This window comes from Tachypleus tridentatus, chromosome 2, assembly GCF_004210375.1.
Source record: "Tachypleus tridentatus isolate NWPU-2018 chromosome 2, ASM421037v1, whole genome shotgun sequence".
NCBI lineage: Eukaryota > Metazoa > Arthropoda > Merostomata > Xiphosura > Limulidae > Tachypleus > Tachypleus tridentatus.
In genome coordinates, this window is record NC_134826.1 from 117,541,291 (window position 1) to 117,554,255 (window position 12,965).

The 12,965-nt window shown below is 33.2% G+C and overlaps 1 protein-coding gene across 1 annotated transcript; it reads right to left on the reverse strand.

Annotated features, from left to right (window-relative positions):
* Window positions 1-2,709: 2,709 nt before the first annotated feature.
* LOC143244920 (uncharacterized) lies at window positions 2,710-4,517 on the reverse strand. The gene is made up of 2 exons (XM_076490465.1): window positions 4,302-4,517; window positions 2,710-3,415 (listed from the first exon to the last, which is right to left on the reverse strand). Exons 1-2 carry the CDS (start codon window positions 4,302-4,304, stop codon window positions 2,846-2,848), a joined length of 573 nt encoding a protein of 190 aa, XP_076346580.1. The 5' UTR covers window positions 4,305-4,517; the 3' UTR covers window positions 2,710-2,845.
* Window positions 4,518-12,965: the final 8,448 nt, after the last annotated feature.

Below are 12,965 nucleotides of genomic sequence, written 5' to 3' on the forward strand. Positions count from 1 at the left end.
TTTGTACTGACAAGATAAAGTTCTTGATGTATATTTTACATCTAGGTCTTAGTGTTTTCATTGTCCACTATTTGAGCATTAAGTACAAGTGAATTCATTTTTTTAAAGTTTATCCAAGATAAGTCCATGTTATATTAATTTTCTGTTGCCATATAGTCATTTCTGTAATATCCTTTTCATGTTATAGGGCCTATAATATAGGCTGATTCCTGATTAACATTGAATGAATTGATTAATTAGAACACAGTTCAACATGTGTTGTAGTTAATAATTATTCAACAGTATTTTCCTTCGTCTGTTAGCGATTGTTGGCAACCTCAGTTTTTACTAAGGACAAACTATTTGACGAAATAGTAGTAAATACTAGATCTACATTAGAAGTTAACTTGGTTTCATTAATCCAAACAGGAAACTGTTTCGATACATTTATAGATTTCCCAATGAATTGAAATGCTTTCTATCTCTTTCAATTTTCATGACATCTAGCTGATATATATAAGACTTTCTAGTACCAATATTTAAGGATAAAATTAAAAACCAATATATGTGCATTTAACAAAACTTACTGGAAATGGAATCCATGAACTTAATCAGCACTACAGAATTGAAGATGACCTTTTTACAAAACAAAAACATGTAGAAGTTTTATTGTGCACAAAGGATTTAAGTGACTTATTTTAGCCTAAATAAAATCATTCAAAAAGTTAAGAGAGCGAAAACAAAATCCAATGTCTATTAAAAAAATCAGTGGACCTGCTTGACTTTGTTGGTTAGTCATACGGTCCCATTCCCTCTCTATGCTCCTGCTGAGGTATGATGTATCAAGAATGGCTGAAGAAGTCCTACCTCTGATGATTGATTTCAGTGCAAAGTAAGCACAGGCGAAAGACAGTCATCACAGTAAAGTGCATCTGATGAACCTGAGACAATATGAATCAGTTTGTACATAAAGTTCAATCTTTTGACAGCTATAGTAATGAGCCCCCATTGGTCAAAGTCATTCTAGTGCCGTTTGCTGAAATTGTCTGCTAAATAGATGTGTTTAACCAGTATTTGTATAGCAGATATCAATTGATGAAGTGGGTTAGACATATTGGTCTGTTAATTGATACAGCTGAGATTATCACAATTACCAGAAAGTTTGAATAGTTTGTTGATCGTAAGATCATCTGAACTGAAAAGTTTATACAATCATTACTTTGTTACCCAACAGACTTTTATTATAAAATATGTCAGTTTGTAGAGATGAAAATGACTACTAGAAGCTCAAGACATCTTACTTTCTAATTTATCTGCTTTGTATTGCATGGTACAATGTATGTACTGCACTTTGTGATTATTTGATTATCAGTATCTAGGATGTTCATGTCGACGGAAGATCAATGTCTGAAAGGAAGTAGTATTCATTGATTTCCAAGTTAACGAGTAATATTCTGAGAAAAACGCCCTCTGAGATTTAGAGTAATCATTCACCTCATCTAGCAGAGTAGTGAGAGTTCTATCAAACACACAGCACAGTCCTCATTTGTCTCTCTTTAGTGTACTAATGAGTGTATGAAACTTTGTATTCAGTAAGGAAACTGTGTTTCTTTTAATATGACAGCTTGTTTTTGGACTTCACGTAAAGCTATAAGAGGGCTATCTATGTTAGCCGTCCCTAATTTTGCAGTGTAAGACTAGAGGGAAAGCAGCTAGTCATCACCACTCACCGCCGAAAAGTGAATTTAGCATCACGTTCTAGAACTCTTATATCTGAAATGGCAAGCATATCTGTTGATAGAATTAGAACCCGCGACATACATATTGCAAATTGATCACTGCTAACCATTGGGTCATATCGGGCTCTCACGAAATAAATAATTACTAGCAATATTTACCTAAATTAAGATTTTTAAATTAATACTCTTCTCAGCCATAATTGATATTCGTGCTATTTCCAGGTGGTTAGAGCGCTCGACTCGTAATCCGAGGGTTCGCAGGCTCGAATCCCTGTCACACCAAACATGTTACCTTTCCTATAATCTGTCACCTCCGAATACACAAAAGATTATATCGTGATGCATCAAGAAATGTGTTGGCTTTCACGAATTATGGGAGACTGCACATCTTGTGCTAATGAAACACCACCAAGAAATATACATAAACTAGATTGAGGCCTGTATTATGTATAAAAGGGAATTCTACTAGCTGTAGATACGGCTGGCCTAGAACAAGAAAGCCTTTTTTATTTCAGGATGTAATCTACTCAGCTTGTACATAATATCATATAAAATAATGATTCTTGTATTGCATTTTGTTTAAAACAGATTTTATACCAGAATAAACATATATTTCGTGTTGGTTTTATTTTGTGAATGTATTATTTGAAGTTTTTCATTTCAATTCATGGGGTTCATTTCTCTGATTTTGCAATTTTACTTTTAAAAAAGGATTTGATTTTTAACGTAAACGTTAAAGTTTTTTCTTCATATGTTGTATTTTATAGATTTAATTTTATAATATTGCTTGAAAGGGTTATTTTTTATTTTTAATGCAATTGTATGTTTTATGTTTGCAAAGGACCTTTGGATAGTTAAGTTGCTTTAGTTTTAACAAACTTTTTTTTTTTTACAAAGAGAGATGAGTGCACTGCTAAGTTTCTAATTTCACATCTTATGTTCAAAACATTTATAAGAAATTAAAAAGGAAAATAGAAAAGTTTTGTCTTGATTCTTTAGTTGGAACATTTATTTTTATGGCTTTGCCTTTTATATAAAATATAAAAAAACAACAAATAGAATATACAGGTGTTATACGTTTTGCGATCCAGTATTACACAAAAAAAGCAAACCATAGTTTTTGTAATTTAGTATTTATAGTATCCACCACCTCCATAACCTTCTCCACCATGTCCACCACCTCTACGACTTCCATCATCATATTTTTCAATGCCATAGCCTCGTCCATCATAACCACTGATGTAAGCTCCTCCATCATGACCTCCAATGCCATAACCTCCTTTTCCACTACTTATACCACTTCCTACACCACTATAACCAACCATTGCGTAACCTCCTCTGTTGTAAACTTCTTTTCTACCACCATAGCCTCCACATCCGTAACCTCCTACACGATAACTTAGACCAGTGTAACCTCCTTTTCCTCTGTAACCAGCAATATAACCTCCAATTCCGTAACTTCTTCCATCATGATATCTTTTTCCTCCACCATAGACTTTTCCACCGTATATACCAGTGCTATAATCTCCACCTTCATTCTCATAACCACTTCTTCCAATTATTCCCAAACCACTGCTACTGTAACTATGTCTTGTTTCTGAAAACTCTATATCGTGTTCTTTGTCATCTTTAGAAATGTCTTCTGCTCGAATTACTGTGCAAACAACAAGGACGATTGCCAGAAACTCTTTCATAATCTGGTAGAAGAAAAGTTTAAATTTTAAATTCATAGGTCTTTGACCAAATATAACATAAATTATTATTTAGTTTCATGAGCTTTATGAAGTTACTTGAAAAATTAAATGGTAGATTATGCAGAGAAATGTGATCTTGAAGCATTATGTTGCTTGATAAAATGTGTGTTCATTATCCTGTATGCTTTTATATGTATATTGTTTTTGCTAGAAGTTTTATTTTATAGTGTCTTTATATTTTTCAAGTTCTTTTAGTATTTGGTTTTACACAATGAGCTTTCTGTACCCTGCCAACCACGGGCATCAGTTCCCAGTTTTTAGGGTTGTAAAACCGCAGACATACCGCTGTGCTACTGATGGACGTTTCATTAGTGCAAAGCCACACAGTGCGCTATTTTCTCTCTGTTTGGAGAGAATCGAACCTTTGATTTAGTGTCGTAAGACTTACCGCAGGCCTACCGACGGGCTTCTTTAAATTGATAACTCAGTGAAATAACTTATGAAATAAACAGTTTTGTTTGAAAAATATAGGAATATTTGGATTTTAAACCGGCTTCATACTGGATGAGAATGTTTATTTTTAAGTTATGAGAAGGTAAACAAAATAATAACAGTAACTATAGAATTTTATCTAAATTAATAAATATAACGAGTTAAGGCATCTGTTGCATGTTTCCATTAACTGTAGTGACAGTTTTGAGGTATATAGACTTACAGTTCCATAAACTAATGTTGTTTTTGGAAAATGCGTTTTGTTAAGCATTATAAATCACATTTTTTGGAAAAAAAACATTTTAAATAAATTCCGGTAACGATAATACTAAACTAACGAGATCTAGTTTATTAAAATGAACTATAAATGTAATCAGCTACTGTCTTTGAAACTTACCATTTTTCTTTCGGCTGTGATCTAAGTTCCTGCTAATGTGGCTAACACTTGTACGGTTGTTATGTTTCTGCCGTTTTAAACGTTTGAAGGATGTGCAAAGCTGCTGTTGAAGCATCATTATATAGCTTGTGATGGTATTGTCACGTGACGAACCATATCGTTTTAAGATTAACACCAGTTAATTCACCAGGTTGTTCACGGCGTCTTCTGCTATCACTGTAAATTTAAAACAGCTTGAAACAGAATACAAATAATACAATGAAACCTCGTTTACATTGGTAATGGCTTAAAGTTCGTCAAACTTGGTTTAAAAGCAAACACCTTGAAATATCAGCATCTTTATATTATCGCGTATAGACGTGCGCTTCGTTTCCTCGCGATAAATCAGTTGAACTCAGGACTAGTGTCATACTTTACCTGCATTCATTACAGTAGGAACTAACCGTTATATAAAACAAGCTGTTATGTTAAATGTTAAAAGGCTTTTAGTTTAATTCGTACAAACATTTGAAAGGTACTATTTTCATCCTCAATAGAGTTAACTTTCACTAATCGATATGATGTTATCACAGTTTATTATATATAGTTGAAATACGTTGTTACAACAGAATTACCTTGCTGTAAATAAAATAGACGAAATATCATAGTGTTTATTTGTTAATAATCACAAAATGATATCTTGAGATATCTGTGCTGTGCCTATCGTGATAATCGAGATCCGATTTTTAACGTTGCAAGGCTTCAAATTTCCGGTTAGAAACTAGAGGTCTTATAACACAAAGATACAGAATGGAGTATGACCTATGTTCTCAGCAGGGAATGGAACTCAACATTTTAGCCTTGTAGTTTCGTAAACTTATCAGCTACTCACCAGGGGGACCGGTGAAAGGAAAAAATATATAATATTTTGTTGTTTGAAATACTTATCGAAATACCAAGAAAGCGAGGGATGAAATCTTAAAAAAATAGAGTGCTGTCTTTCTATGGCAGAGTGCACAAGCTAAATTGATTGGAATAACCGTTAATTTTTCTAGCAGGGAAAAAAGTGAAATGCGCACACATTTAATGACATCGACTTTCGAAATTTAAGCGTGATGTGACTTCAAGGCTCTATTGGATATTTGTGCCTTTAAGACATTTAATTTCTGGATGACCTATCAGTCGCTTTTAGCCTGCATTGGTAATGGTACCACAACTAGTTCTGCAGCTACTTCACAGTAAGTCCATACCTGAAAAAAAAAAATCTTTGGACAGTCTCTCATGGTACCTGAGCACATTTAACAAGTTTGGTCTCACTAGATGGTAAGTTGAGATATAAATACAGTTTCGAAAATGGCGTTCTCGATGTCCTGAATGGCCCAAGAACATAACTTGAAGTCTAGTGATCCTACAAATCTGGTGACTTTTTAAGGTCGTTTATCTCCCCTTGGTACCCTGTCTACAAGATGACTACACAGTGTATATTAGGACATCCCTGGGTGACCTCGAGTCCACCTGCTAATATTCACCCTGCTTGCTCCAAAACAAATTTACACAGAAGGTAAATTAACATAAAAGGTGTTTCTCACTGTAAAATTTTTGTTGAGTTTAAATGTACAAAGTTCTCTGTAGTGCGTGAAAAACAGCACAAACTAGAACAATACGTACAATTCTATCAAATTTGTTAAAATATTTCCAGTAAATGCAATAAAGTAAGAAGAAAATTGTACCTTATACAGCCAGACATATTATTATTTACTTGTGTTTGTTTTGCACAAAGCTACACGAGGGCTATCTGCGCTAACCGTCCCTAATTTTGTAGTGTAAGACTAGAGGGAAGGCAATTAATCATCACTACCCACCGCTATCTCTTGGGCTACTCTTTTATCAACGAATAGTGGGATTGACTGTCACATTATAACGCCCCAGCGGATGAAAGGGCGAACATGTTTGGTGTGACAGGGATTCGAACCTGTGACCCTCAGATTACCCACCTGGCCATGCTGGTCCATTTATTTGTATTTGATGCTATTGTAGGGAAAAAAAACTTCATACTTGGACAAATAAATTCCCATGTGAGTTGGAAAACTAGCTTGATTAACGATAATTTACAATCGTAATTAGATAACGTGAAGTTTTCATTAGTTAGTTAACTTGATGTTATGGCAGTATAACCAGTGTAATAACTGTTAAGGTCACTTTCCCAAGCTTTATTACATTATGTTTACCAGTTGATTCCTGACTCCTAGTCGAATTTATGAGGTAAAAAACAAACATATTTAACCATAAAATAGTAATCAAAGTGTAATTAAAAAGGGAATCTGACCACACTTGCCACATTTTACTTTTTCTCTTAAAAATTTCATCATTAAAGGTGTCCAAATAATGATTTTGTACAAAATTTACAGTAATTATATGCCTAAAGAATAAACAGTATTACTTTGTTATACACTGCATGTCATATAAATATCTTCATATAGGTGTAATTTCACAAACGTCAGTCATAAAAAATTATTGGACTATCACAGCCATTGTCATATTTCCATACAGTTTTATATCTCTAAGAAAATTTTCCAGAAAATCGTAAGTATTGCTGAATACGTGCACTTCTAATAATAGGAATAGGCTCAAAAATGCATACCTATAAATAGAACAAGCATAGAACTCTTTTCTTTTTTTGGTTTGAGTTATTGTATATCTAGAGCTTCTTTTGCGTTTACTTGTCTTTGTTTCTCTACTAATATGTTAATGTTTTCTATGATTATGTTGTGTTTATTTGATTTTTAGTGTCCAGAAACGTGGGAAAATGTTTTTTTGTGTTTATTGAATTTGGCTTCCATTTTTTACTTACTTTTTTGTACCTATATCAAACAATACTTTTTTATACCTTCTAAGGAAATACAGTTAACAGTATACAGTTAACAGTAGTGTATATTAACTTAAAAACGTTCCTGTTATTTCCTTGAAACTCATTATTTAATTATTTTCCATATAAAACTATCTGTAAGACTGAATTGCAGCATTTCATCATAAAATGTCCATTTGTTGATTGTTTCAAGAATTTACGAATGATCTCTCAAAAATTCGTCAAGTTTCGAAATTAAAAGAAAACAATTATTGGAAAATTTACTTAAAAATGCATTAGTTTATGTATTAAAACAACTGAGTTAATTTCTATACAGTTTGTCCTCAGATATTGAACTAAATTTCTTTTTTCATGTAAAGATTTGTTTGTTTGTGTTTTTAATTTCTATTGAAATCCAACAGCCAAACTTCCCCCCAAAAAATTAAAAATTTATATTTTCAAGAAACACCTAAAAACAACATCTTAAACGATTTTTTCAAAGAATTTTCTCACAAAACCATCAACATAATTTCACAAAACAGAAAAATAAAAACAATCTTACAAAAAAAGACATTAATTCCATTAAAAACCTAAAACAAGACAAAAGCATAAAAATTCTAAAAGCAGATAAAGGAAACGTTATAGTCATAATGAACATGAATGAATACATCCAAAAAATGAAGAACATCCTATCAGACACAAACAAATTTAAACCAATACACACAAATCCAAAAAGACACACGAAACGCAACTAAACAAAATACTACTAAAAATATAAAAAGCCAACACAATTAAAAAAAAAAATTCCTACGTACGCAAGACCGACTCACGCACACCACAAATATACAGCATCCCCAAACCTCATAAACCAGATTGTCCATTACGACCAATAATGTCCACATATGAATTGTTTAATTACAATCTTGGTAAATACTTAGCATGGGCATTCTCCAAATATGTAACATCAGCCAGCTCATCCAAAGACTCTTTTAATTTCAAGTCTAATCTAAATCAACTTAATCACAAAGCCTTAATGACCAGTTTCGATGTTATATCCCTCTTTACAGAAGTCCCAACCGCTGAAGCCTGCAAGATAGCCTTGGAACTCTATATCCGAGACCCTAACCCATCTACAGACATTCCCAGCAACCAATTAGCAACCCAAATAGAATTCACCACGATGAAGACAAACTTCATATTCAACAACCACAACTATATACAAAAAATGGCCTAAGCATAGGCAACCCAGTATCACCAGTCCTAGCCAATATTTTTATGACACAAGTTGAAACACAAGCAATTAACACAACATTACATCCACCACTTTACTGGTACAGATATATAAACAACACGATTGCGGGACTCACATCTACAGAACACACATTTAACTTTTTCAATCACATTAACTCTATACATCCTAACATTAACTTCACATGTGAACAGGAAGAAAGTAATCAAATATCATTTCTTAACCTCAAAATTACAAGAACCGATACACAATTTAAAACAGAAATCCACCGAAAAATCACCCTTACTAGACTATACATTCCTTGGGACTCAGCACATGAAACAAAACAAAAACTCAACATACTAAGAAACCATATAAGCACAGCCATAAAACTATGTTCACCAGATAAAATTAACAACGAATTAGACAAAATAAAACAATACTTCATCAACATCAATAAATTTCCTCCACAAACCGTAGAAAACATTATACGCACACACCTAGACAGAAAGCAAAATCAACTAACAAAAGTAAATACATCCCACAAATTAACAAATCACAAAACCATATATTTCCGACATCAGCAGAAAAATAACCAATATTTGGCAACAACTAGTAACAAAATATGACATTCCAGTTAATAATAAATTTATTCAAAATTAGGCACAAAACTAAGGTTTATACTATGTAAAAACTACACTGACAAACACCACACCAACATTATTTATAAAATACAATGTGATAACTGCCACGATTTCTATATTGAAGAAACAAGTAGAAAAGTGGAAACGAGATTCAAAAAACACAAATAGTCACCTTCATACGTTTTCGAACACTGCAAATCAAATAACCACAACATAACAATAAAAAACACCCAAATACTAAATAGAAACAAACATAAACAACGCAAAATTAAAGAAGCCTTACTTATACAACAACTCAAGCTCAAAATAAACCAATACAAAGGAACACCTTTATACCTATATTAAAATATCTAAGCACGCCCTCTACATTCCTACACTCAATTACATAACCCTCTTCAAACATGTGGTTGGCTATCGGTCAGTTACCTTGTGTTTTGTGTTTTTGAATTTCGCACAAAGCTACTCGAGGGCTATCTGTGCTAGCCGTCCCTAATTTAGCAGTGTAAGACTAGAGGGAAGACAGCTAGTCATCACCATCCACCACCAACTCTTGGGCTACTCTTTTACCGACGAATAGTGGGATTGACCGTCACATTATAACGCCCTCACGCCTGAAAGGGCAAGCATGTTTGGCACGACGGGGATGCGAACCCGCAACCCCCAGATTACGAGGCGCACGCCTTAACACGCTTGGCCATGCCGGGCCTGGTCAGTTACCTCTTTCTTTCTTTGTGAACCTGACGATGACCAAAGAAGGTCGAAACATTGTTCGCTCCTCTACATAAAAAATTTTCTCAATCCATACCATATAAAAAGTACTTTTAATTTCGACTACATTCATGAGCAATATAAATATATTTTAAATTTTGCGTTTATTGCTTCTTTTTTTAGTTTTTCTTCGTATATATATTACAAAAACAAAAGGAAATTCTCAATAGCTGCGGTACTAGGAATCATTTTAGGCAAGTCTAGTGTAAATTAATCTATAAATTTATAGGTGTGGTCAAATACACCAATCGAAGAGGTTTGACTTCCTGAGTTCAAAACTGTAATTATACCTTAAATCAGTCAAGAGATGACAGAGCTATGAGCCGAAAGTTTGTTCTTTAAACAAAACCAACCAAAGAAACGAAACAAAACTCATAGCCGTCTTGCAAGACACTATACCGTGGCTAATAATCCAAATGTATTGTTTTCGTGTGGCACATGTCTCTTTTGTTAAAAAGACACAATTGTAGTAGATAAATTTTATCAATTCGTTTGTACATGATTAAAATTTAACAGGAAAGCAGACGATCTTAATGCTATTTTGCATAAATCTATATGTAACTTAACATTTTAAACGCAATTCAAGATAACGTCAATATTTTTTATATTTGTCATATTTTGGATCCCCAAACAGAAAACAGAGTTCATATTTGAATTAAATAAACGTCATTTCTCACATAGTGCCTTTTGGTAACTTTAAATGGTAACAAATATTAAGTCATCTATCTGCCCTCTGTCTAGCATTGAAAATCAAATTCTGTATTTTAGCGTTATAAGTTTGTAAATTTACCGCTGTCCCACTGGGGACCACTGAATAGTGGTTCCCGTTAAGGGAAGCTTGCTGTGGCTAAAGTTACCCCAAAATGTTTTTTAGCATCACCTGTAGCCCTTGCACCCAATGAGCAAAACTTATTTTTAAAGTTGGTTCAGGGAAAATGTGCCCATAAGATGTAAAGTGCAACCCCTCAAATCTTTGTCGAGGTCACCTCAGCCGCTTCTACCAGAAGAGTATAATATTTTTTTATTGTTCTGCTTCCGAAATTCTTGCCCGAAGTTATAAATAATATACCGCTTTATCTTCTTCTATCTTCTTGAAACAGCTTTATCACTATGATTAATTGGAAAAATTCTTTCTGAAACACACAAAGAAAACACATTATTCAATCAATTGTTAAAAGATTTGAATAACTGTCTATTATTAGGCAGTACATGTAATGATGGCTACAACATAAAATAAAGAACACAGGGCAAGAGGTGACAGAGTCCATTCAGCTGCTAATACAAAAGTGTGAGTTTCATCTGCGCTAGCGGTCACTAATTTAGCAATGTAAGACTAGAGAAAAGGCAGCTAGTCATCACCACGCACCGCCAATTCTTAGGCTACTTTTTTACCATTGAATAGTAGAATTTACCGTCACATTATAACGCCTCCAGGGTTAAAAACATGGTTTGGTGTGAGGGGGATTCGTACCCGTGGATTATGAGTCGGTACCGTAACCAATTGACCATGCCGGTCTAGATATTTTGATTAGGTATTGATAGAGAAATCATTCATAAAACTTAATTCAATGCGACATTACAGTAGTTAATATACAAAGACAACAGAAAGCTTGAAGAAACACGTTTCATTGTCAATTGCGCTTCGTTAACTACAAGAATGTATTAGGTTTGCATAAAACCTGCCTGGAGGAACACGGACTAACCTAAGGCTTTAATACATTCATATTATAAATTTCATTCTAGAAGAATGTTATTGTGGGAAAGCAGTTTGAATAATCTGGTTTCTGAATAGTTTTTAAAAAATAAAAAAATAAACAAAAAATTTTCCCTCTTTTGAGAAATTCATCACTAAAAGTGTTCGTTTAGCTAATCTTCAGGTTGCATAGAACTTGTTTGTTTGTTTGAAGTTCAGCACAAAGCAACACAATGGGCTATCTATGTTTTGCCCACCTCGGGTATCGGAACCCGGATCCTTGCGTTGTTAGTTCGCAGAGTTACCAATGTGCCACTAGGGGGCAGCAAGGTACGTTTAAAGGAACCATCTTTTAATTTTTATTGACAACATTTTAATGTAGTATATGTAGTTCAAACTTAACTCCAATTACGAAAATCACGTTTGTAATTTTTTTTCCTGTAATTGAAATAGCAACGTTCATATTTTTGGTCTTATACAATTATATTATTAATCTGAGGTGATATGTAGATGTAATAAATGTCCAGTCAAAGAAATTAAGCCATATATTCATCATCAGATGTTGAGAAAATTTTTAAAGAAAACATAGAGACTACAAACAACTTAAATTTGATTCAAACTCATCTTTCGCTTTTTTACTTCAATATTGAAGCCAAAATAATTATATTCCAGTTTGAATTTTTTGTGCATCTGCCTAGCAAGAAGAGTCGTAGCCTCGAGCTCCATCAATTTTAAGTTCTTACTCAGAGGAATCTTTCACATCACGAGACGGCATAACAATATTTGTATTTCTTAAAGCTAGAAACGTGTATTGAAGTTCAAGTGTTGACATTGGTAATGCTTTAAACTGTGATCGAAATTGAATACTGTCATGCCATTCACTCGTTTCGTTTTTTTCTCTCAAATGTCCTACAAATTACAAAGCTTTTGAGTCCTTCTTGTAGTCTGCAGCTATGACATTTCTGGTTGTCAGTATCATGTTTGTTTTCAGCAGGTCTAGTGTTTAGAAAACAATAGATACAGAAGTATGTACATTTACTGCAATTTCAGTTAAATTCGTATTACAAAATACCAGACAACTTTGGCTGTTTGGAAAGATGAAGCTTCAGGCACAGTTACGGACAGAACGGTAAGAGCATAATTCTTGTCTATAGGACGAAATGGATAAATTGCGAAACGTCTGCGGATTCAAATAATTAAGTATAGCTTATTCATAAGTTATTTTTCTCACAAAAATTTTATTAAAATAGAAGATAATAAAAATGAATAATTGTAAATATCTGCAATTTATTAGTTTTAGACGTCAATTATTTATGACTGTTCGAATCAATCTACGTGTATTTTTAAAATAATTGACGATTATTATAATATGTTTTGTCTATGCTTTCTCAGCATTCGCCCCAAAATTTTTAATTAAAATGTTGAAAATAATTTCATAACTTTTTCTAAGATAATAGTTGTTTAAATTAGAAAAAGAAGTCGAATCTTTTTTAAATTAAATATATTG